We start from the raw sequence: 26,926 nt of genomic DNA on the forward strand, positions 1-26,926 counted from the left end.
TACTGAATGTTTGGATAGTTTAGATAATTCGTGATAAACGAACAATAATCCTAGTACGTTATAGCATGATCTGGAGGAAGTAAACATTGTTATATCAAAATGTACATGGCTTGACAATTTACATTTCTGACACTGTATAAGAAGAATGAATATTTTACGTGAGGTAATTTCCCGACTGTAAAATCAGCGATGGGTATGATGATCAACTTTCCTCATTCACATTCTTTTAGAAAGATATAACTGGTAAAGAAAGCCTGTCTAGTGTGGTAATGATAGAGGTCCGAACATGAATATAACTTTAGAAGTCACGATGCTTAATTGTTATGACCCTATATAACCAAATTATGATGGGTTGAACAATTGTATTCTTATTGACATAAGAAAAACTATTATCTCTAAACAGCAACATGAATGAACTGCGGAGAGCAGAAACATGAACACTAGTTGATCATACCCAGTATCATGATGTCGCTGTTGTATGGTAATGAAAATAGATACAGTACCGAAAATCGGCTGACTTATCTCAGGAGTCGGAGTAGTCATGGTTTGTAATTTACAAGTCTGTAATCCTGCTGGCTCTGACGCGATTCATTTTCTTTACAGATTTAATGGAGGGGATATATGGTGTAATAATAATTCTAATGTTTCAACTATGTTCTTGTAAGTAAGAAATTAGAAAACAAATAAATAAATAATTAAAACAAATAATTTAAAAATAATAATAATAAAAATACAAAACTTTCTCGAAACACATAAATAAGTAATTAAAACAAATAATGTTAAAAGTGTGATGTAGAATGTTAATTTTAGTTAAAATGCTCAGCAGATGTGTCTGTGATTGAATAGAAATGTTATACTTGAAATGTGAAAAAGAAGGTAGGTAATCGAATTTCGCTGACATTTTTAAACAAAAAATGTCAGCGAAATTCGATTACCTACCTATAGATTTTTTTCTATGTCAAAATATATAAATTCATATCATGTATTCTATTTCAGTTTTAAATGGTCAAACTGAACCTATAGTCAATGTACAAGATGCTAACTTTAAAGTAGGTGAAAATGCTGTTATCATCTGTGATTACACACTCGGTGGTGGTACAAGAACACTCCAGGCTGCTCAATGGTACAATAGCACATCAACAGGAGATCAGTTAAACCTTCTTGTTAATAGTGCTCTAACAAAGCCAAATGGTAGATATGCAGTTGATACCACACAAACTGGTGTGGTTACTCTCATTATTGCAAACACAGTGTTGTCGGATGATGGATACTATATATGTAGAATTGTTGATTCACCTGACGTTGAAACTGGTGAAAATGTTGGAAAGCTTACTGTTCAATGTAAGTATGAATGTTTACATCATTTAACAATGAATAAATATTTTATATTAAAAATAAGTGTGATTGTGAACAGAATGGTGGTCTTTTAATGTTTACCAGTGGCTTACCAATAATCAATTAATATTTTATTTCTCAGAATAAATTGCACATAAAACTAACAACAAATATCTAAATATCTACCAAGAAAAAAATAATAATAGGAAGGGTAAGACTATCAAACAATATCGTTGGTCAAAGAGAGAAGCTATCGCTATTGAGAGTACATTATATTCAATTAATATACTAATTAAACTAGAGTATTGAACAATTTGAGAAAGTATTCATAAAAAAAGATAAATAGGGAACGCCATATAAACAAACATCATGCCGGTACTACACTAATTGAGATACAACAATAGTCTGATGCGTTTTGATAGTTGATTTCTGGAATATACAATGCATCTTTTTAGTTTATACACTTCGACATGGTGAATGTAAGACTGTTTATTTTGCCTTTACAGATCTTGAAGAACCAGTTCTAAATCCAACAGAATTGTCTGTCAACGCAACAGAAACTGTGACATTTACATGTTCTAACCTTATTGGTGTACCAACAATTACCGTCACATGGATCAAAGATGGCAATGAACTTGGTGTTTTTGATACAGACAAGTATCCGTCTTCTGATGCAACATTAACGATTAATGACGTTGATGAAGAAGATGAAGGAGATTATCAGTGTAGAGCAGAGAATGCTGCTTATAGTGGAACAGATGGTAAACTTAGTAATACTGCCACACTGTCAATAGGTTGGTGGGAATAAACATTTTGATAAATAATATATTTTATTGGCATTATAGTATAAGTATGTTCTGCATGTCAAAATTATAAATGGAATATTCATATATATTATGTCATGCGGTAACAAAAATAAACCACAGCTATACAGCGAAATCTGAAAGTTTCAGTTTATTAAAGCCATTTTTATAATATGAACGCATGACGTGTCTGACTATTGCTTGTTTGATTTATATTTCTTTAGCATTAACGACAACTTCTTCTATACCCAGTAAGTCAACTACACGTAGGTTCTGTTTGTTTGCATTGTATTTATTGTAATTTCCGGGTTTTTCCATTTTCGTAAAGCAGGATAGGAATGGGAGGGGATATCCCCCGCCGAATTCCAATGATCTGCATGAGTGCTTAAAAGGGAAAATAGTGATGACTTTTGTATAACATTTGTCAACACTACATTATTGTAAACATGTTTAAAAGACATGGAAACACTGATCCCTTTGTAGGCCTATGTATGGTTTAGTTGCATTGCCTTCCGGAATTTTGCGAAAAGCAAATAAAGGATAAGAAATCTGGGAGAGGGTGCAGACAGGATCTGCATGAGTGCTTAAAAAGTAAAATATGACCTTTGTATAAACATTTTTGAAATAACATGGAAACACTTATCCTTCAGTATTAATTGTTCAGTTTTAAGTACAGAAGCTCCAAAGAGTGAAAATGATTGTAATTCAACTGGTCTTGTTGTTGGAATGACGTTTGTTGGTGTGCTCATTGGATTCATTATCTGTTTGCTTGTGGGTTTTATCATCAGCAAAATAAGGAAGTCACATGCACAAGTAAAGTATAATTCAGAAAGTAGAACCAAAAGCAAAAGTGTAGACTTGAAATGACCAAAGGTTTAATGAAATACCGCACACTTAAGTAATGGAAACTATTTAAACATTAAATTTGATTTTAAAGGTACCTACATCGAAAAATACCAACCAATCAGGGGTAAGGATGTTACTTCAACTCTAATTATTCAATTTCCCTCATCATCATTATTATTATTTCTATTGTCACCAATATATCAATAAAGGTTTACACGATAATTCTTTTTTTGCATGCACTAAACTGTTGTATTTTTTTTAGCAGCAGGCGTACATGACTTATACTGGAGAGACAGATAAAGAAACAAACCACACATACCAAGATTTACAGAAGAAAGACGATAATCAAGCTGTATATGTAAATGTTAAAGCAAAAAAGGACAAAAAATAATATACATGTTTAAAATAAAAATAAAATAAATATATTATAATTATTAATGGAATATCATTACTATGGTTTGAAACTACAATCACATACCTATTGATGGTTATATTATAGAAATAAAGAGAAATCATAACCTTGAGAAAGTGTATTCTTTCTCTTGATTTAACTCTTAACGCGTACAAATTTAATAAAAAGGAAATGTGATGCTGCAATTTGTTTTGCATTAACTAAACAAAAAGTACTTAGCCCCAGAATTTATCATACGGTAAATAGGAATATTTGATGTAAAGATGAAAACCATACACATATACTTGAAACATGAAAAAAAAAAGATAACTAACACAACTTTGTTGAAAATGTTATTTCTTGTATGTTGGCAATAAAACGTGCTTGTATTAGACCAATTTATTCGTTACTTTGAATGTAATGTTTGACTGCATTATTGCATTGATAATGACCATTATACCAGCATAAGAAAGAAAATAAACTAGACAATTATTCTTTATTAAGAATAAGTCTTTTTGAGGAGTAGTGATAACAAAAAAGTTTAGACGGGAGAGCTTAACAACAGTGAACGTTCAGGGTGTATGTAATTGAATCAACTCGTATTAGGCCTACTTTCATATAATGTCACAGAACAAGGAAGGACAATTTCGATTTATATTCGATATTCGCTATACTAGTAATTCTGTCTTTGTGATGATGACTTTTTGTTTGCTGCTATTTGTTCTTGTATTTGGTAAGTACCAGGCTTTAATGTTTTGTGGGTGCTACTATAAGTTAAGTCTTTGTCTATGTAGAGCATCTTGTGTATATGTTTGTATTATGTTCTAGTGCAGTATATGGAGAGCCATCTCGATAGTGCTTTGCACTCATGGCAATCCTCAGGGTGCTGCACGGCTGTGTTGTCATGTATTGTTGTGCCTGAAAATTGAATAAAATAAAAATAAAAAATAAAATTAACATTTGATTTTCAATTTTTTTTATAAAACCATATACATGTAGGCCTATAGTACCTTTCCGTCATTGTTTGAGATACAAATAATCATCATGCATGTTATTTTCGAATTTATAGAGGTCGTTCTAACTTAGGTTAACAATTATAAAAGTAAACTATTAATTACAAAATTTTGAAATTTGCCGGACCACTGGTTTGGTTTGTGCGAGAGCCCAGAACGGAAAACACAATAGAAAGAATGCATTCACTAGAATGTTGATTGTTGTCGTATCTTTCTGATTTTAATACTTTGCAGCATAATGTTATCAATTAATCAAATTTATTCACCTCCCTTAGGAGAAACATATAAAAACTCTACAGCAAAATAAAACACATTAAAATAAAGATTCACATGAATCAATAGATTAAAATGGTTTTAACGAGTTAAATAAAGTGTCAAAACCATTGTGAAATAGGGCAGACTTGTTATATTTCAAAATCAAGTTAAGTAACTTATTTAGTTTCAGATGCAAGTGCACAAACACAAGTGACAGTGAATGCTGGTACAGCAAAAGTTGATGAAGCTGCAACAATGATGTGTACTTATACACTTGTACCAAATGATGCATTACTGCAACTGTCTTGGACAAAAGCTGATGAGAATGGTCAACCAGTAGGGAATGCTCTCGTCACTTCTACAGGTCAACCAAACAATGGTCGATACAGTTTTTCCAACGATAATCTTATAATAACTGATGTTGAAAGAGGTGATGCAGTCAACTATCGTTGTGCTGTTAGCACCGTTAATGTAAATCCTGGTGATGACTTTGCTAATCTCACAGTCTATTGTGAGTATATGTTTTGGAGCAAAAAAATTTTTTTTTTAAATTTATATAAATATGTTTATTTCTGGTACTGTACAGTACATGTCAGTTAGTACAGTAATTTTAATTTCATCTTTGAATCAGAAGTTTCACAATCAGAAAAACAAATGAAACCAATAATTTGGATAAAAAGTAAAAGATATATCATCATCTATTGTGATATTCAATTTATTTCGGTGGTATGATGGTAATTAACTTTCCAATTGATGTGTTTGCCTTTTAGAGTATAATGTAATCATAATGGTATCATTTACAAATTTAATCTAAAAAATGTATATATAATATGATATTAAAGTGAAAATTATAATGCAGGGATGTTATTTACATCAGAACCAAACGAATATTCAATATCCTATGTATGTATTATATTGTCAAAGAAGAGTACTAAACATTAACAATTACTGTATTACAATTGGTAGGCATGTCAATTGTGTAATTTTAAACAAATGAGTATCCAAGAACTGTACAGTATAATTTTGCCATTTCAGATCTTGAAGTACCAGATTTGAAACCAGTAGAATTGCGTGCCACATTAAATGAAACAGCAACATTTATATGTTCTGAACTTGAAGGTTTACCAACACCAATTACCATCACATGGATCAAAGATGGCAATCCACTTGGTGTTCCTAATACAGACAAGTATCCAACTTCTGATGCAACATTAACGATTAATGACGTTGATGAGAGAGATGAGGGAGCTTATCAGTGTAGAGCAGAGAATGCTGCTTACATTGGAGAGGAGGGAAAACTTAGTAATACTGCCACACTGTCAATAGGTTGGTGGGAATAAACATTTTAATAAATAATGTATTTTATTAGCATCATTGTATAAGTCATTTCTGCATGTCATAATTATAAATGGAATATTCATATTACAGTATATTATGTTATGTGGTAACAAAAATAAAGCACAGGTAAACAGCGAAAACTGAAAGTTTTAGTTTATTAGTCATTTTTATAAAATGAATGCATGACGTGTCAGAGTATTGCTTGTTTGCTTTCTATTTCTTTAGCATCGACGACAACTTCTTCTATACCCAGTAAGTCAACTACACGTAGGTTTTGTTTGTTTGCATTGCATTGTAAATTTCCGGGATTTTGCATTTGCAAAAAAAAAAGGATAGCAATTGAAAGGAATATCCCTGCCCCATCCCCATGATCTGTATCATGCCTTAAAAGGGAACATAATGTCAACACTACATTATTGTAAACATGTTTAAAACACGGCATGGTAACACGATCCTTCTGTATTATTTGTTCAGTTTTAAGTACAGAAGTTCCAAAGAGAGAGAATGATTGTAATTCAACTGGTCTTGTTGGAATGACGTTTGTTGGTGTGCTCATTGGATTCATTCTCTGTTTGCTTGTGGTTTTTATCATCAGCAAAATAAGGAAGTCAAATTCACAGGTAAAGTATAATTCAGAAAGTAGAACCAAAAGCAAAAGTGTAGACTTGAAATGACCAAAGGTTTAATGAAATACCGCACACTTAAGTAATGGAAACTATTTTAACATTAAATATGATATTTTATTTTGAAGGTACCGACATCGAAAAACACCAACCAATCAGGGGTAAGGATGTTACTTCAACTTTAAGTATTCAATTTCACTCGTCGTCGTCATCACCATCATTATTATCACTATTGCCATCAATATATCAATAAAGGTTTACACGATTTTCATTCTTTTTTTTGCATGCACTAAACTTTTGTATTTTTTTTAGCTGCAGGCGTATATGACTTATACTGGGGAGACAGATAAAGATACAAGCCACACATACCAAGATTTACAGAAGAAAGAAGATAATCAAGCTTTATATGTAAATGTTAAAGCAAAAAAGGACAAACAATAATATACATGTTTAAAATAAAATGAAAGAAATACATCAGTATTATTATTCTTATTATTAATGGAATATCATTGGTTTGAAACTACAATCACATACCTCTTGTTGATTATATTATAGAAATAAAGAGAAATCATAACCTTGAGAAAGTGTATTCTTTCTCTTGATTTAACTCTTAACGCGTACAAATTAATAACAAGAAATGTGAATGCTGTAATTTGTATCATCATTAACTAAACAAAATATACACAAGTACCTATAGTGACATAAAATATACCAATATTATATAGAAACATGTTATATAGGCCTAAAGATGAAAACCACAAACATACTTGAAAAATGTAAAAAAAAGATATGTAACTAACAACGATACATTTATTAAAATGTTATTTTCTATTTTTGATTTTTTTGAATTAAAACTTGCTTGTATTAGACCAACTTTGATTCGTTACTTTGATTTTAATGTTTGAATGCATTAGTACATTGACATAATGACATACTAGAATAGACAAGACAATCAATTCTTTTAACACGCGTGTAATAGTATTATTGTTATATAGCATTCTTTAATTTAATTCGCCTCGAGATGTGCTTTGGTTGCTTGCTGCCATATTTTTTCAAAGAGTTTAGTAATGATCAAATTGATTTTTAAACGTACAAACTAAATTCTAGGGACAAATTGGACGGAAGTTTTAAAGTTATGTGTGATTCAGGTTCATTTCTTTTTTAGGGAAGACATTAAGAAATACCTATAAAAATAATAAATAGTAGTTTGAACTACTTACTGTATAAATACAATTTTTAAAAGGCTAGGTGTTTTATGATTTTATTTTAAATAATTGATACTATTAAAAAAGAATAATTGTATCATCTTGATTTGGACGGAAGTACAGTGCACTATAATTATGAAGGAAGTAAAACTAATATATCACAAGTATGAATGGCAATCCAGAATCATAACGACGACAGGAACAATCAATACTTCAGTATACAATACCGTAGAGTATGGTAGAGTGCAAGACAATAATAGTGAAATAGTCACCACCTAATAAAGCGGAACAGATTTCCATATTTTACAGATTTGTCATGGAGGCGAAAAGTAAAAATGCGATGATTGTAAGTACAAATATTTAAAATATTTTTTCACACAATGACGCAATCGTAAATCGTTAGTAGCTATTTTTAAAAATGAAAAAAGGGAAATCTAACCATGCCAAAAAAAAACCAAACCGCAGTAAGGGGATACGCCTTCGTCGCTAACCAGGGATCGGTCTAATTGAACCCCGGTCAGTACCAGTTGTGTCTAGGTCATCCCGGACTCAGGCGCTTCCTGCCCTACAAAAATAGATCTAAAAGAATCTAGGTGGCATGGAAAAGGAGAAAAAAAGTAGATTAAAATATACTAGTAAAGTTGCATTTCCTTCTTGTAACTAGATTGCTGTAAAGATGAAGAGTGTTTCCTTCTTGTTATTGTTTATTCTATATTTACGACGTAAGTACAATTCACCAAACTAACCCTATAATTAAGTATTCTCTAAGAGTTAATCAACTTCTTTGTTGATTTGAACAGTTATTAACTAAATATATTTTGCTTGTAAATTAAATATATCTCTATTTATGGTAGGTTTATGGCACACCAGGATGGACATACATAGTTATGTCCGTCCTAGCGTGCCATATAGGTTCAAACGCTAGATATAGGTTAGCTAAATACTGCATGAGGCCTGTGACATCATGACATACTCATGTTGCTTTACTGTCGCTGTGCTACTAATTGTGCAAATAGTTATATATACATATATATATATATACATTTTCAGTATTTTTTGTTTGTATTGTTTGCATTTCCTATAATTTTGTTTCCAGAAATGACTAAAAAACCTTTCTTGACATCAACACAATGTTTAATAAATGGTAGTAGACATACAGCACATGTTTATAGCAAGCTATCTTTAAAAATGAGTAACAAGCTTTATCTTTTATAACACCAAATCAACGTAGGCCTACCCTAAACTCCAAAAACTTGCAATAAAAGTGCACAATATGCAGTATCTATAATAATTACTGTACAGTTATTGTTTAGTTTTAGGTACACATGCACAAACTACGTCTGTGACAGCGGGTGGTGATGCAGTTAAAGTTGGTGAGGTTGCGACGATGACGTGTAGTTACACACTTCCAAATGGAGAAGTGTTGGATCGACTGGTTTGGTTCAGAGCTGATGCTGATGGTACTCCAGTATTAGGCGACCCTCTCGTGTCTATAGTTGAAACAAGCAATGGTCGTTACAGCTTATCTAATGACAAGGATCTTATGATAAGAACTGTTGAAGTAAATGATGCAGGCAACTATCTGTGTAGAATTGTAACACAAAATGTTCAAACTGCTGAAGACTATGATGAACTTATAGTTCAATGTGAGTTTGTCATTCCTTTGTTGTTCTTTTTCTAGTGAAAGTTAAATACATAAACTCTGTTGGACAATCTTCAAATTACAATAAATAATTATAATCTAAAATTATCAAAATGTAAATAAAGCTGACGTGTTTATGGTATTACATTTAATAGTCAAAGTTTCTTTCCACTGCAGATCTTGACACACCCGTTGTGACTCCAGCCCAATTGTCTGTCAATATTGGTGAAACAGCACTGTTTTCTACTGTACATGTTGGATTCCCAACACCAATTACCATCACATGGATCAAAGATGGCAAAGAACTTGATGTTTCTGATATAGAAAAGTATCCGTCTTCGGATGCAACATTAACGATTAAGAATGTAAATGAGATAGATGCAGGGAGTTATAAGTGTATAGCAGAGAATGCTGTTTACATGGGAGAAGAAGGAAAACGTAGTAATACTGCCACACTGTCAATAGGTTGGTTGAAAAATAAACTTTTTAACTGTTGATACAAACATATCATATTTTTGAATATTTTCTGTAAGGACCAAACTGCCTGTCATAATTAATTGGTTAATATTGCTATTATGTTATGTGGTAATAAAAATGAAGCACAGCTACACAACAAAAACTGCTTGAAGTTGGGGAAAATGTTTGGAAGAAAGAAAGGGAAATGTTTTAATACTGAACTTTTGCAAACGATAAGGTTTCTTATTTAGTTTTTTTTTTTTAGTTATAGAAGGCTTTATGTGATATGACGTGTTTTAATAATATTACAATATTTCTCTATTTCTTTAGCACTGACGACAACTTCTTTTATATCCAGTAAGTCAACTACATGAAGGTTCTGTTTGTTTGCATTGTATTTTAAATTTCCGGGATTTTGCATTTGCGAAAAGAAAAAAAAAAGATAAAAATGGAAAGGATATCCCCCGCTCCACCCCAGGATCTGTATGAGTGCTTAAAAGGAAAATAAGTATGACCTTTGTATATTTGTCAACACTATATTATTGTAAAAAATTAAATTAAAACACATTGTAACACTATATCCTTCTGTATTATTTGTTCAGTTTTAAGTACAGAAGTTCCAAAGAAAGAGAATGATTGTAATTCAACTGGTCTTGTTGTTGGAATGGCGTTTGTTGGTGTGCTTATTGGATTCATTATCTGTTTGCTTGTGGGTTTTATCATCAGCAAAATAAGGAAGTCACATGTACAGGTAAAGTATAATTCAGAAAGTAGAACCAGAAGCAAAAGTTTAGACTTAAAAATAATGACCAAAGGTTTAATATACCGCATACTTAAGTAATGGAAACTATTTTAACATTAAATATGATATTTTATTTTAAAGGTACCTACATCGAAAAACACCAACCAATCAGGGGTAAGGATGTTACTTTAATTTAATTATTCAATTTCACTCGTCGTCCTCACTATTGTTACCAATATATCAATAAAGGTTTACACGATTTTCATTCTTCTTTTTGCATGCACTAAACTGTTGTATTTTGTTTAGCAGCAGGAGTATATGACTTATACTGGAGAGACAGATAAAGAAACCAACCACACATACCAAGATTTACAGAAGAAAGACGATAATCAAGCTGTATATGTAAATGTTAAAGCAAAAAAGGACAACAAATAATATACATGTTTAAAATAAAAATAAAATAAATATATTATTATAATTAATAGAATCATTGCAATGCTTTGAAACTACAATCACATACCTCTTGTTAATTTTATTATAGAAATAAAGAGAAATTAACTTTGAGAAAGTGTTTTCTCTATCTTAATTTAAAATTTAATAACAAAGAAATGTGAATGCTGCAATGTGTATCATCATTAACTAAACAAAGTGTACACAAGTACGTATAGTGACATCTACACCAATGGTATAATATAGCAAAATGTGAAGTAAATATCAAATTTGTAATGTAATGTAAAGATGAAAACCATAAACATATAACTTGCAAAATATGAAAATAAGATATGTAACTAACAACGATACATTTATTAAAATTGAATTTCTTGTTTTTAGTTGTTGGAATTAAAACTTGCTTGTACTAGACCAACTTTGATGATCCGTTAATGTTTGAATGCATTAGTACATTGATATAGAAATGAAAATAAACTATACAATCAATGATTTTAACACCAATACACGTAGCGTTATTTAAATTTAATTCACCTTCTAGATGTGTATTGGTTGAGTGCTACCATATATTTACAGAAAATTGAGTAATGTTCAAATTGATTTTGAAACGGAAAAATTAAACTCTATGGACAAATTGGACCGGGCCTTAAAGTTGGGTGCGATGCTGGTTCATTTCTGTTTTTAAAGAAAACATTTAAGAAATACCACAGTTTGAGTTTGCGCGGTTGAACGCACTGTATAAATAAGGCCTAAAACCATGTGTTTAAATAATTGTTATTAATTAAAAAGATAAAGTACCATCTTGATTTGGAAGGAAATACAGTGCACTATTGTGAAGGAAGTAAAACTAATATATCACAAGTGTGAATGGCAATCTAGAATCATAACAATGACAGGAACAATCAATAATTCAGTATACAATACAGTAGAGTGTGGAAGAGTGCGAGACAATAAAAGTGAAATAGTCATCACCTAATAAAGCGGAAAAGATTACATATTCGATGCGATGGAGGCAAGATGTACAAGTGCGATAGTCTTCTAATTGTTAAACTTTGTGGTTGTAAGTACAAATATTAAAAATATCTTCTTTTTTTTTCACAAAATGACGCAATCGTAAATCGTTATTTGTTTAATTTAGTTTCAGATACAAGTGCACAAACACCAGTGCCAATGGATGCTGCTAAAGCCAAAGAGTTTGAAAATGTAACGATGGTGTGCACTTATACATTTCTGAAAGGAGATTCATTGTTGCAACTGGCTTGGTCAAAAACTGATGACAATGGTCAACAAAATAGGACCTGCTCTTGTGGTTTCTACAGGACTAACAACCAATGGTCGATACAGTTTGTCCAATAATAATCTTATAATAACTGATGTTGAACGAGGTGATACAGGCAACTATCGTTGTGCTTTTAGCACTAATCTTGGAAATTCTGGTGAAAACTTTGCAGCACTCACAGTCAATTGTGAGTATAATTATATACTGTGCAGAATTTGTATTTAAAACAATAAATCTCTTAATTAAAGTAATCTTTTAACCTAAAATGTTGATTTCCGACTTTTAAAGTTACTTTAGAATTTAGTTCAGTAATTAATTAGTAATAATAATAATAACAGTACAGTAATTTTGAATTCAAATGAACATCAGCTAGTTTAAGCATATACAGGTCAAATAGCAATGTAAGTTAACAACAGTGAAAACTGATGAGACAAATTTTCCTATGCATTAATGACGTCTTAGCCAATTTTAGACGACGGCTGTATATATGGTAAGCGCATATCGGAAGTATTATATCGCAATTGTCCTGATATCATATAGTATGTTCATCCCTAATACATTGTCAAACTATGGTTACCGGTAAATTCTTAATACGCAGATCTTGAAACACCCGTTGTGACTCCAACCAAATTGTCTGCCAAGATGGATGATACAGCAGAGTTTTCTACTGAACCTGTTGGATTCCCAACACCGATTACCATCACATGGATCAAAGATGACGTCACACTTGATATTTCTGACATGCAAAAGTGTCCGCCTTCTGATGCAACATTGAAGATTAATAATGTAAATGAAACGGATGCAGGAGTGTATAAGTGTAGTGCAGAGAATGGTGCTTATAGTGGAGAAGAAGGAAAACTTAGTAATACTGCCACACTGTCGATAGGTTGGTTGGAAAATAAACATTTTAAATGTTGATACAAAAATATTATATTTTATTGATATTTTCTGTAAGGACTAAATTGCCTGTCATAATTAATTGGTCCTATTATGCTATGTAGTAATGAATCTAAAGCACTGCAGCTACACAACAAAAACTGGAAGTTGGGGGAAATGTTTGGGAAAAAGAAGGGAAATGTTTTAATACTGAACTTTTACATTGGTGCGATACGATAAGGTTTCTTATTTTTTTTTTTTTTATTATAAAAGGCTTTTTGTGATATGACGTGTTTTACTAATATTGCTTGTTTCTCTATTCTTTTAGCATTAACGACAACATCTTTTATATTCAGTAAGTCAACTACACGTAGGTTCTGTTTGTTTGCATTGTATTGTAAATTTCCAGGTTTTTGCTTTTGCGAAAAGAAAAAATGATAGAAATGGAAAGGGATATTTCCCTCCATCCCCATGATCTGTATCACTGCTTAAAAGGGACAATAATGATGTCCTTTGTATATTCAACATTACATTATTGTAAACATGTTTAAAACACATGGAAACACTAATCCTTCTGTTTTATTTGTTCAGTTTTAAGAAAAGAAGAAGTTCCAAAGAGAGAGAATGATTGTAATTCAACTGGTCTTGTTGTTGGAATGACGTTTGTTGGTGTGCTCATTGGATTCATTATATGTTTGATTGTGGTTTTTATCATCAGCAAAATAAGTAAGTCACATGCACAGGTAAAGTATAATTCAGACAGTAGAACCAAAATAAAAAGTGTAGCCTTAAAATGACAAATAGTTTAATGAAATACCGCAACTTAAGTAATGGAAACTATTTTAACATTAAATATGATGTTTTATTTTGAAGGTACCTACATCGAAAAAAACCAACCAATCAGGAGTGAGGATGTTACATCAACATTCATCATTTATTATTATTACTATTGTTACCAATATATCAATAAAGGTTTACACGATTTTCATTCTTCTTTATTTTTTTTTTAGCAGCAGGCGTATGTGACTTATACTGGTGAGACATATAAAGAAACAAACCACAGAAGATTTACAGAAGAAAGATGATAATCAAGCTGTGTATGTAAATGTTAAAGCTAAAAAGGACAACAAATAAAATATATGTTTAAAATGAAAGTAAATAAATATATTATTATTATTAATATTAAAGGAATATCATTGGTTTTAAACTACAATTACATACCTCTTGTTGATTTTATTATAAAAATAAAGAGAAATCAAAACATTGAGAAAGTGTTTTCTTTCTCTTGATCTCTATAACGCGTACAAATTAGAAACAAAGAAATTTGAATGCTGTGATTTGTATCATCATTAACTAAACAAAATATACACAAGTACTTATAGTGACATTGTATATGCCAATGTGATGTAACAACATTTGATGTAAAGATGAAAACCATAGACATACTTGAAAAATGTAAAAACAACGATAAATTTATTAGAATTGTATTTCTTGTTTTGATTTGTTGGAATTAAAACTTGCTTGTATTAGACCAACTTTGATTTGTTACTTTAAATTCAATGTTTGAATGCATTACTAGTACATTGACATATAATTATTCCAGCATTGAAGGAAAATAAACTTGACAATCAATAATTTTAACACCAATTTTAATTTAATTTGCCTTCAAGATGTTGCTTGCTGCCATGGTTTTTCAAAGAGTTGAATAATGTTCAAATTGATCTTTAAACGGAAACAAATTAATTCTAGGGACAAATTGGACCGGGTTTGGGTGCAATTGAGGTTCATTTCTGTTTTTAAGGAAGACATTTTAGAAATACCAGTTTGAGTTTGAACTGTTTGAACGTACTGTATAAATAAGGCCTAACACCATGTCTTTAAATAACGGTAACTAATTGAAAAGATTAATTTGATCATCTTGATTTGGACGCAAGTACATTACACTATAATTATGAAGGAAGTAAAAATAATATAATACAACAATGAACGGCAATTCATCTCAATCATAACAACGACAGGAACAACAACAACAACAGTATACAATACCGTAGAGTGCGAGACAATAAAAGTGTAGTCACCACCTAATAAAGCGGAAAAGATTTCCATATTCTATAGAACTGCAACGAAAGCAAAATGTACAAGTGCGATAGTGCTGTTGTTGTTGTAAGTACAAATATTTAAAAAAGATTCACAAAAGGACGCAATCGTAAATCCCTATTTTTTCGGATTTTTTATTTTAGTTGCAGATAGAAGTGGTCAAACACCAGTGACAGTGGATGCTGCAACAGCCAATGTAACAATGATGTATACTCCTACATTTCTGACAGGAGATTCATTGCTTACTGGCTTAGTCGACAGGTGATGATAGTGGTCAACAAGAATTAGGAAGTCCTCTTGTGATTTCTAAAACCAACCAATGGTCGATACAGCTTGTCCAATAATAGTCTGATAATAATTAATGTTGAAAGAGATAATAATAACTATCGTTGCGCTGTTAATACTAATTTAGGAAATGATGGTGAAACCTTTGCAGCACTCACTGCCAATTGTGAGTAGTAGATGATGCATTTTATACAGAATTTACACTTATTGACTTTCAAAGTGAGATGATGCTTAAAAATATAAAATATAAAATCAAATGCCAATTAATTATCTGGTTGGGGTGCACTGTGAGTAAAAAATACAAATTAAGTTCAGGACAAAGTACAAAAAGAGCGAATGTGGCTGTCATAAAATATCATAAAAATACAGCTAGTTATGTGTCATACATTTACGGATATATATTACATTTAGGTCTAATATTTGAAAAATATTTTAAAATTGGTAAATGTAAACTTTCCATACACAGATCTTGATGAACCAGTTTTTAACCTAATGTCTGTCAACGATGAAACCGCAACATTTAAATGTACTGAACCTGATGGATTGCCAACATCAATTACCACCACATGGATCAAAGATGACGTCAGACTTGAGATACTGTCGGTCGTCGTATTCGAGCAAGGGTGCTTAACTAACGGCTTTGTTGACTGTGTATGATTTTACGCTTTAGATAGCGAAAATTTGATTATATTCGTCGTCTCCTAACCGTCGTGTTTCGTAAAGTCCAAATTAACAATTAATGACGTTGATGATGCAGATTAAGGAGTTTATCAGTGTAGAGCAGATAATGCTACTTACAGTGGAACAGATGTGAAACTTAATACTGCTACACTGTCAATAAGTTGGTAGGAAAATAAACTTTCTATAACCAATTACCTGTCGTAATATGGTCCTTTATGGTTAATATTCCTATTATGCTATGTAGTAATGAATTTACACAACGAAAACAGGAAGTTGGGGAAAATGTTTGGGAAAAAGAAAGGGAAATGAATTCTAAACTTTTGCATTGGTGGGAAACGATAAGGTTTTTTATTTAGTTTATTTTAGTAATATAAATAGCTTTTGTAATGAACGCATGACGTGTTTTACTAATATTGCTTGTTCTTTTCTATTTCTTTATCATTGACGACAACATCTTGTAAGCCCACATGATCTGCATGTGTGCTTAAAAAGTAAAATATGACCTTTGTATGTTTGTCAACATTATACATTATTGTAAAACACATGAAAACACTGATCCTTATCTATTAACGAGTGCGGGCGTATATGCATTCAACTGGTCTTGTTGGAATGACGTTTGTTGGTGTGCTCATTGGATTCATTATTTGTTTCCTGTGGGTTTTATTATCAGCAAAAGTAACAATAAATAAAAAACAAAGAAGTCAAAGGTAAAGTATATTCTGATTCATAAAGTAGAATTACAACAAAAAATAGTAAAATTCTCAAAGGTTACATGAACTACGGTACACTGCACAAGTAATGAAATGTATTTACATTAAGTTCTTGTTGATGTTTTATTTTAAAGGTATCTACATCAACAAACAGCAACAAATTAGGGGTAAGGATACCATACAACTTTCAATACTAATTTTCACTCGTCATTATCTATATATAAATTATTTTATGTAAGGGAAAAATTCGGTAAATCCCCCGTACTTCTAGAATTTCTACTCGATGGTATATAAAGTTGGTTCGTACTTTCGGTACTGATTTTAGCCACCTGATTTAACCCTGCTTACAAATTAAATTGAGTTAGATAATTAGTTATTGACAATTAAAAAGAATTTAGGTTCAACGATTTGCCCCAAATAGGGGTGTTTTCCGTGGTATACATTGTGTTATGGATGTCCATCTTGAAAAATACCCGCACACAATAATACTATCTCCTTCTACGATAATTGATCAGCTCGAGTACAGCATCATAATGTTGAAGAAAGGTCGACCTTTTTAAAAAAATACTATTTGGATATATTTAATATAATTATACGTTTATACAAATGTATTGATTTGCGATGAATGGAACATTTCAATCTGTTTGAAGCTTCAAATTCCTCGGCAAATAGAGGGCGCATTATTTCGTAAGAAGACAGTACTTTACAAATATTGAAAATATGCTTGTTCACAAAAAGTCATCTAAACATTGGGCCTCCGTACAGCATCATGGAGGAAGTAAACACAAATGTAAATCAATTGGCATTCAGATCCATCAGTGTCCTGAGAGACAAGAGTGAAAGTATCATTTTGGATTTTCAGATTGTTAGGCGTGACCAGCATGTACTTCTTAATAAATAATAATAATAAATAACATTTATAAAGCGCAAGAGACAAAGGTTTCAAAGCGCTGTGTTTTCCAAGATCAGTGCAAGCGTTCTTAACAGAAGTAATGGTGATATGTGAATGTGCACTAATTTTTCTGATTTTCCAAAGCGACTGTAAGTAGAAACTTAAATGTCATGCATGTTATTAGTATGGTCCTACTATTATTTTAACATAGACTATAAGACTGAAATGGCTATGGACGGTGACTGAATCTATCCAGCCTAGCATGTGCCCGCACACTCCGAAATCATGGAGTTTATGAAGAAGCTTAGAGTGGCTGACGCGATCAAACGCCTTTTCCCAGTCCAGAAAAATAGCATCAATAAGAGGATTGGCAATATCAAGGGTTTTAGCCCATTCATGGTATAAAGAAGTAGCTTGAGTAACACATGAGTGGCCTGGATAAAATCCATGTTGAACAGGGCTAATAAAACCATTACGCTGCAAGTGTTGGAGGAGATAATCTGCCACAAAGCGCTCAAGTACTTTACCCACGACTGAACAAAGTGAAATAGGTCTATAATTCGATATTTCGTTTCTGTTACCAGATTTGAATATCGGAACGACATTGGCTAGCTTCCAATCCAAAGGAACTCTACCCTGATCAAGAGATAATTTAAAGATCCTACACAGGATAGGAGAAATGATCGGGGCAGCCAAGCTGATCCATTTGTTGTGATCGGTGAACGTGCAAAAAAATCATACCTTTTGTTGTTACACTATAACAGTATTATTATTATTAATATAATTATATTAATTAATTTAAAATGTCATCGAAGCGTGCGCATTGGCGATAAAGTAAAATACCTTATTTCATTGTGGGGAAGCCCTGAGTTCAGAGATCGGTTGGAAGTGAAAAACTGGCGTAAAAGCACCGGCAACAAAATGTCTGTGTTCAACGAGATGGCGGACACGAGAAGATGGGCCATCCTCATAAAGAAGGATTTAATATCCCAAACGAAATTGAAGGGGTCGTCGTATAAAGCGGCGAAAGACCGAGTAAATAAATCTGGAGCCGGTGCAAGTACGGGATTTGAACATTTTTCTGCCATATGATATTTTAGGTCATAGACCAAATATAAACCCAAACCCCAAAATGATCGGCTGGTTGGTATGCCCGACAACCAATCGATAATGCCGAGCACAAGTGTTCGGTCTAGGCCTGTAACTCCTAAACCAACCACTAATACTTTTAATAACAACGAAGGTAGGTCTATGCGTGCGTTAGAGTTTGGTCAATCGCCAGCGAGTGACATCATATCCGTTTGTAACGCAACTTCGTTGCAGTGAATCTGAACACTTTGCTCTTACGATGCTCATTAAAATATGACCGTGGCTGTGATACGAAAGCATAATTCCGTAGGTCTGAACATGAGTTTGGTTTAACACAAGTAGGTAAATTTGTGAGCCCTTGGTTTAACACATACGGTAGGTAAATATATGGGCCCTTTGAGAATAAACTTGCAATACTTTGACAATACTGTAAATACCTATTAACTAGTTTTGGTCCTCATTTGAATCGAACATTTCTTACTGTGAATGTTCGTACTGTTAGATGTAATATAAAAATATATACAAATAAACTTTATTACTGAGATTGTGGTTATGCTCTACTTCTGTTAGATATATAAACACATTATTATATACAAATAAACTTTATACTGACAGTTCCTTCTCAACGTTTGTATTAATTAATAATTACCAATAATATAAACGTCGTAGTGGTGTATCGTGACATGTACTTTAATATTTCAATCGATTATGACAGTGACAGTTTTAACAAAGTATTAAATCGCAAATGTTTTACTGTATTTAGAGGTATATTATTTATAGGCCTATAAAACATGAACAAAATATTTCGTTACTGGGTGGATAAAGAATATATTTAAAAATTGTTCCTCTTTGTACCTATCCGCTTTCCCGTCCCTCAACCCTAATGTTACATACAAAACACAAATTGGGTTTCTTTAAGTGAGTCCAAATTTGGACTCATTTTGTTTCTCCTTCGGAAGTAATTCCCAGGGTGCTAATTTTAGTTGACTACATAAATCATCGTGTCTATTTATTCGTTTCTGTAAACGACAATGTATTGTAGTCCTGTGGTACGTACATTTGAAATCGCCAGTTTTGTTACGCTGAAATTACTGTGTATTCGAGAACCATCTAGTATACATAAGTAGGCCTACATTTCCGTCATTATTTGAAATACAAATAATACAATCATGCGTTTAATGTTATTTCCGTATTATAGAGGTGGTTCAAACTTAAGTCGACAATTAAATAAAAAACTAATCATTTAAAATTAAATTCCCGTTGTCTGTGTTTGCGCGGGTGTGTCGATTTGTTATCCTGCCGGACCACATAGTTTGGTTTGTGAAACCAGAACAGAAAACGATAATAGAGAGAATGCACATTCACTAGAATTTTATTTTGTTTTTTTCGTCTTTCTGATTTTAACACTTTGCAGCACAATGTTATATTTCAAAAGCAAGTAACGTAGCGTATTGTAGTTTCAGATACAAGTGCCCAAACACAAGTGTCAGTGGATGCTGGTACAGCGAGAGAGTTTGACAATGTAACAATGGTGTGTACTCCATCATTTCTGTCAGGAGATTCATTGGTTCAACTGGCTTGGACAAAAGCTGATGAGAATGGTAAACAAGAAGGAAGTGCTCTTGTTATTTCTCCAGGATTAACATCCAATGGTCGTTACAGTTTGTCCAATAATAATCTTATAATAACTGATGTTGAACGAGGTGATGCAAGCAACTACCGTTGTGCTGTTAGCACCAATCTTGCAAATCCTGGTGAAAACTTTGCAGAACTCGCAGTCAATTGTGAGTACAGTATAGTAGAATTTTATGAATATGCAATTATTTCTTCAAATACAATAAATAAGTGTGAGGATGATACTGTATTTTAGACATTATAATTTGTTTATGTTTAATGTAAGAACATTTGGACATACAAGCTACAGTAATTGTTTTGTGTTAACTTATTTTAAACAAGTAGTGTATTTTGTTATTGATTTCATTTGTCAGTTAATTGTGAGTATAAAGTAAATTATGATGAATATTTGTAATTTGCACATTTCTTCAAATTATAATAAATTTTTGTCAGAATTTCAAAGCGAGATGATGATGCTTAGAAATATACTTATACAGTACTGTATTAAAAGCTTAGACTTATCAATGTTGTTGAAAAAAATAATTATTTGAAAATGTTTTGTCTTGAATGTTTAGACATACAATATTGTACTTGTCGATAAATAGTATTGTGTAGCAATTGAAACAATTAATCACAAATTATTATCAAATTTATCATAAAAATAAAGTTGTGTTTGTGGTAATACATGAGTATTTTAAAAATTGTTATGTAAGTTTTCCATGAACAGATATTGACAACCCAGGTTTGAAGCTAATGTCTAACGATGATGAAGCAGCAACATTTGAATGTACTAAACCTGACGGATTCCCAACACCAATTAGCATCACATGGATCAAAGATGACGTCACACTTGATGTGTCTGATACACAAAAGTATCCGTCTTCTGATGCAACATTAACAATTAATGACGTTGATGAAACAGATGAGGGAGTTTATCAGTGTAGAGCAGAGAATGCTGCTTACAGTGGAACAGAAAGAAAACTTAGTAACACTGTTACCCTCATCACATTAGGTTGGTACGATTGGAATCAAATAGTTTCATAACTGTTAATTGATACAATGAATACATACTATATATAAACAGACATTTCATTCTTTTGGATCGTGTTTTCTCTACCACAAATAATTTTTCTTTTGTTTCTACACTGATATGGATAGCACTGGTGAGCTAACACAACAAAAATGTTGTTGTTGTTTCTTATTATTATGCAGGTGTTTTGATATGAACGCTTGATACGTTTCGATAATAATGCTTTTTTATTTATTTAGAATTTACGAGTATTTCTATATCCAGTAAAGCCTGGTTTCCATAAAATCGCTACACCGTGTCGCCGACTGCTGTCGCCGACAGAGCGTAGCGATTCTATGGAAACGCTATAATTTATCGGGGATCTAGTACGCGAGCGCTAAATATTCTTTGGTACACGCGTATACGACTCATCGCCGACAAAATCGGCAAAGTTGAACATGGTTGAACTTTGCCGATTTGTCAGCGATGAATTGGGGAGACCTCCCCGATGCGCGTCGGCGACATTTGCGCGTGTAGCGATTTCAATGGAAACGGTGTAGCGATTTTATGGAAACCAGGCTTTAGTCAACTATAAGTACGTTGATTTTTATTATAAAATTGTAAATTTCCGGGTTTCAACGAAAAGAATAAAAATAAATGAATGAAAATAAATACAATCCGGGTTTGGTTCCAAAATAGACAAGCATGAAAATGGGACAAATCGATATGAGCATCGGTGTGTCTTAAAAGCAACAACGACAATTAGTATAAATCAGAAAAAAAAAAGAAACTACGGTATATACAAAGGTTCCCTGGATCTGTACTGCTTACGCTCTGCATATGTATCACTTACACTTTAATATTATAAAAGGGTTAATTTCATACAATTATGAAAACACTGACACAGTACTGATAATTGTTCAGTTTTAAGTACAGAAGTTCCAAAGAGTGAGGGCGTGTGTAATTCAACTGATTTTGTTGTTGGAATGACGTTTGTTGGTGTGCTCATTGGATTCATTCTCTGTTTGCTTGTGGGTTTTATCATCAGCAAAATAAGGAAGTCACATGAACAGGTAAAGTATAATTCTGAAAGCAAAAGTGTAGACTTAAATAGACCAAAGTGTGAATGAAATACCGCATACTTAAGTAATAGAAACTATTTTAACATTAAATATGATGGTTTATTTTGAAGGTACCTACATCGAAAAACACCAACCAATCAGGGGTAAGGATGCTATACGTCACTTTCACTCGTCATCATCATCATCATCATCATCATCATCATCATCATTTATTATTACTATTGTCACCAATATATCAATAAAGGTTTTACACGTTTTTCATTCTTTTTTATTTATTTTTAGCAGCAGGAGTATATGACTTATACTGGAGAGACAGAAAGAAACCAACCACACATACCAAGATTTACAGAAGAAAGACGATAATCAAGCTGTATATGTAAATGTTAAAGCAAAGAGGGACAACAAATAATGCATCTTTAATTGTTAATGAAATATCACAGTTTGTAAATTGTTGATTTTAATAATATAACTCAATCATTTATGGGTAAAACTGATAAATTAATTAATTAATTTAAAATAACAAGAAAAAGTGTTAATTCTGCCATTAGTTATAAAAAACCATACACTTTACTTAGTGCCATTGCCTACCAATGGTATATAGCAATGTGTGATGTAAAGATGAAAACCATAGTGTAAATAACAAGATACATTAATTATGCGAATCCTATGTCTTGGTCATTTTTTTCGTACTGAAATTAAAATTTGCTTGTAGTTGAATCGTTGAATAGAAAAATAAGGATTTCATACACCAATATGCGTTTAAGTTCATATTATTAGAGGAGTGTTCTTTAATTTAATTTCTTGATTCGATTGCTTTGTTTGGTTGCTCGTTGCCATTTTTCATAACTGCATTCGTTCAAAATTATTTTGAAACGAATTTCATCGTCTTTCGTTCAAATGTAGCCTAATGACGCCTGACGCCCTCTACCTCACTCTATGTAGCTTTCATTTTCTTACAAAAGTGCTACACACTCTTTAGTCTTCACGCTCATTAGACAATACAAGCAAGTATCGTTACAGGTTGGTTTATTTTTGTTAATATACTTAATACATAACTTGTCAAACTACTTTTTATTATTTAGCAAATTAATTGTCACTAATAAAAACGGTAAGGTACTCAATCGATATTTGACATGGACGATACTGTATGGAGGAAGTAGACATAATATCAAAGTATGAATCCACACTCATAACAATAACAGGAACAATCATTATTTCAATATACATTATATACAATAGTGGAATAGTTTTGCTGTATAGGCCAACTGCGTCGTATTTAAGATTCCTGCTTTAGATTTGTGGAGATGAAGACGGAAATGTAAACATGAAATGTGATTTTTTTTTCAACTTTGTGTTTGTAAAAAGACAGTTCTTTAGAAATATAGGAAATATTTTTATTCACAAAAAATTAATCTAAACATTGGGCCACCATACATTATGGAGGAAATAAACAAAAATTTAATTCAATTCGCATTCTGACAATACAAGCGATCAGTGTCCTGTATAATATATACTGAGAGACAAGAGTGAATGTATCATTTTTGATTTTCAGATTGTTAGGCGTGACTTTAACAGAAGTAATGGCGATATGTGAGTGTGCACTCATTTTCCTGATTTTCCAAAGCGACTGTAAGTAGAAACTTTGAATATAATTGGTGTAATCAGTTGTATTGCATGTTTATTAGTAGGACCCTACTATGGTTTCAAGACTGAAATGGCTATGGAGTTTGACGGCGTAGTAACCAATTTTTATTGTATTGTATTGTTTGTATTAATTGATTTGTTTTATACAAATACATGAATACTCATTCATTTTGTGTATATAGTTATAAATGGTCAAACTCCTGTTGTCAATGTGCAAGATGCTACTGTTAAATTAGGTGAAGATGCTATTATCACCTGTGATTACACACTCACTGGTTCAAGAACCTTTCTTGGTGCTCAATGGTACAATAGCAATTCAGACGAAAACCTTCTTGTTAATACTGCAGTGTCACATTCTAATGGTAGATACACTGTTGATACCACACAAACTGGTGAAGCTACTCTCACCATTGCAACCTCAGTGTTGTCTGATGATGGATACTTTAGGTGTAGAATTGTTGATTCAATTACTGTTTCTGGTGAAAACAACGGAAATCTTACAGTTCAATGTAAGTAGGAATAAATGTACGAATGACATACTGTAGATTTAAGTCATTCAAACAAATAAGCAATCATCATTTTAATATAAAGACAATTGATTTTGTCAATACAGATCTGGACACCCCCGTTTTGAAGTCGGACACATTATCTGTCATGATAAATGACACCGCAACATTTACATGTACTCAACTTATCGGTGAACCAAAATCAATTACTGTCAGATGGACAAAAAATGATGCTACGCTAGACATTTCTGATATAGACAAATATCCGTCTTCTGATGCAACATTAATAATTAATCAAGTAGATGAAATGGACGACGGAAGTTATCGGTGTGTAGCAGAGAATGCTGCTTACAGTGGAGATGAAGGAAAACCGAGTAATCCTCTTATACTCTCAGTAGGTTGGTTGCAATAAAGTTGTTATAACTAATGTTACAATAATATCATATTTTATTGAGATCATAGGTATAATAATTATAGTCTATCATAATTAGAGGGACTATTCCAACAATTATGTATTATGCGGTAATGAAAATAAAGCACAGCTACACAATTTAGTTACAAAAGGCCTTTTTATAATATAGAACAAGACAATATATACAACCAATGCACTGACTATGTTTAAATAACATAATCATATGTACTTTCTATTTCTTTAGCATTGACAACACCTTCTTCTACATCCAGTAGGTCAACTACACGTACGTTTTGTTTGTTTGCATTGCACTAATAGTTTCCTATGTTTAGGCCCTATAAGTTTGCGAATAAAAAATATGACTATTGTATATTTGTTATGTCACAATCACATGGTAACTCTGATCCTCTTGATTTGTACATCGTTTGTACACAGAAGTTCCAAATAGTGAGGATGTATGTACTTCAACTGGTCTTGTTGTTGGAATGACGTTTGTTGGTGTGCTCATTGGATTCATTCTCTGTTTGATTGTGGTTTTTATCATCAGCAAAATAAGGAAGACAAAATCACAGGTAAAGTATAATTCAGAAGGTAGAAAAAAAAATAGTAAAATAGTCGAAAGTTAAGTGAAATACCGTCACACGTAATGGCAAACGTATTATCATTCAATTTACTTTTTGATGTTTTATTTCAAAGGCACCGACATCAATAAATGACAACCAATCAGGGGTAAGGATGCTATACTTCAACCTTAATTATTCGCTTTCACTTTGATCATTACCATCATTGTCACCAATACACAATAAAGGTTTGCATGATTGTAATTCATCTTACTTTACTGTTGTATTTTTTAGCAGCAGGCGTATATGACTTATACTGGAGATACAGATAAAGAAACAAACAACACATACCAAGATTTACAGAAGAAAGACGATAATCAAGCTGTATATGTAAATGTTAAAGCAAAAAAGGACAACAAATAATATACATGTTTAAAATAAAAATGAAAGAAATACATTATTATTATTATTCTTATTATTAATGAAATACCATTGGTTTAAAACTACAATGACATACCTCTTTTTTTATTATAGAAATAAAGAGAAATCATAATCTGTAGAAAGTGTTTTCTTTCTCTTGGTTTAACTCTTTAACGCGTACAAATTAATAACAAGGAAATGTAAATTCTGCAATTTGTATCATCATTACCAAAAACCTCTATGTACCTATAGTGACATAATCTACCAGTGGTATATAGCAACATGTGAACCATAGACATAACCCTGTATGGATCGTATGGTACAACTTTTTTTTTCTATTCGTGGGCCTAGGCGAAGGTCTAAATCACTTGGATCTAACAATGGGTTCTGTAATAAAAAGTGTTATTTTGCTTTTATATGAGTTCCTTGTTTATCAGTATGAGTCCAACTCCAAATAATTGTCCAAATATTGTCAAATAATAACAACAATTAAGAGATATGTTTCAACTACAATCTATAATCAAAGAGTAAATTCATTCGTTAAACAACAAAATGCCGTGACATGAGATGCAAAAGAGAAATCAATTTTGAAATCAGTAGCCTATAATAACAGTTGACGGCCGTTTAATTAGTATATTAGTACCGTAGCCTATAGGCCACCAACAACGGCACCA

At 32.1% G+C, this 26,926-nt stretch overlaps 2 protein-coding genes and 4 long non-coding RNA genes across 6 annotated transcripts; all 6 read left to right on the plus strand.

Moving 5' to 3' along the window:
* The first annotated feature begins 848 nt into the window (after nucleotides 1–848).
* LOC140056989 (neural cell adhesion molecule 1-like) lies at nucleotides 849–2,748 on the plus strand. Its single transcript, XM_072102520.1, has 4 exons — nucleotides 849–876; nucleotides 997–1,341; nucleotides 1,842–2,129; nucleotides 2,363–2,748. Exons 1-4 carry the CDS (start codon nucleotides 849–851, stop codon nucleotides 2,437–2,439), a joined length of 738 nt encoding a protein of 245 aa, XP_071958621.1. The 3' UTR covers nucleotides 2,440–2,748.
* A 78-nt stretch (nucleotides 2,749–2,826) lies between these two features.
* LOC140056163 (uncharacterized) lies at nucleotides 2,827–3,612 on the plus strand. The gene is made up of 3 exons (XR_011846730.1): nucleotides 2,827–2,951; nucleotides 3,076–3,108; nucleotides 3,247–3,612. It is a non-coding gene; the product is annotated as an uncharacterized lncRNA (long non-coding RNA).
* A 4,426-nt stretch (nucleotides 3,613–8,038) lies between these two features.
* Nucleotides 8,039–9,246, plus strand: LOC140057209 (uncharacterized). Its single transcript, XR_011846885.1, has 3 exons — nucleotides 8,039–8,155; nucleotides 8,474–8,531; nucleotides 9,123–9,246. It is a non-coding gene; the product is annotated as an uncharacterized lncRNA (long non-coding RNA).
* Nucleotides 9,247–12,105: 2,859 nt separating this feature from the next.
* Nucleotides 12,106–13,085, plus strand: LOC140057118 (uncharacterized). The gene is made up of 3 exons (XR_011846873.1): nucleotides 12,106–12,156; nucleotides 12,235–12,562; nucleotides 12,974–13,085. It is a non-coding gene; the product is annotated as an uncharacterized lncRNA (long non-coding RNA).
* Nucleotides 13,086–23,702: 10,617 nt separating this feature from the next.
* On the plus strand, nucleotides 23,703–24,582 carry LOC140056039 (uncharacterized). The gene is made up of 3 exons (XR_011846715.1): nucleotides 23,703–23,730; nucleotides 24,263–24,339; nucleotides 24,537–24,582. It is a non-coding gene; the product is annotated as an uncharacterized lncRNA (long non-coding RNA).
* Nucleotides 24,583–24,596: 14 nt separating this feature from the next.
* LOC140057085 (uncharacterized) lies at nucleotides 24,597–25,898 on the plus strand. Its single transcript, XM_072102622.1, has 4 exons — nucleotides 24,597–24,863; nucleotides 24,968–25,258; nucleotides 25,517–25,558; nucleotides 25,708–25,898. The coding sequence occupies exons 2-4, from the start codon at nucleotides 25,009–25,011 to the stop codon at nucleotides 25,896–25,898; spliced, it is 483 nt and encodes a 160-aa protein (XP_071958723.1). The 5' UTR covers nucleotides 24,597–24,863; nucleotides 24,968–25,008.
* Nucleotides 25,899–26,926: the final 1,028 nt, after the last annotated feature.

The sequence above is a fragment of the Antedon mediterranea genome, chromosome 8 (genome assembly GCF_964355755.1).
Source record: "Antedon mediterranea chromosome 8, ecAntMedi1.1, whole genome shotgun sequence".
Taxonomy (NCBI): Eukaryota; Metazoa; Echinodermata; class Crinoidea; order Comatulida; family Antedonidae; genus Antedon; species Antedon mediterranea.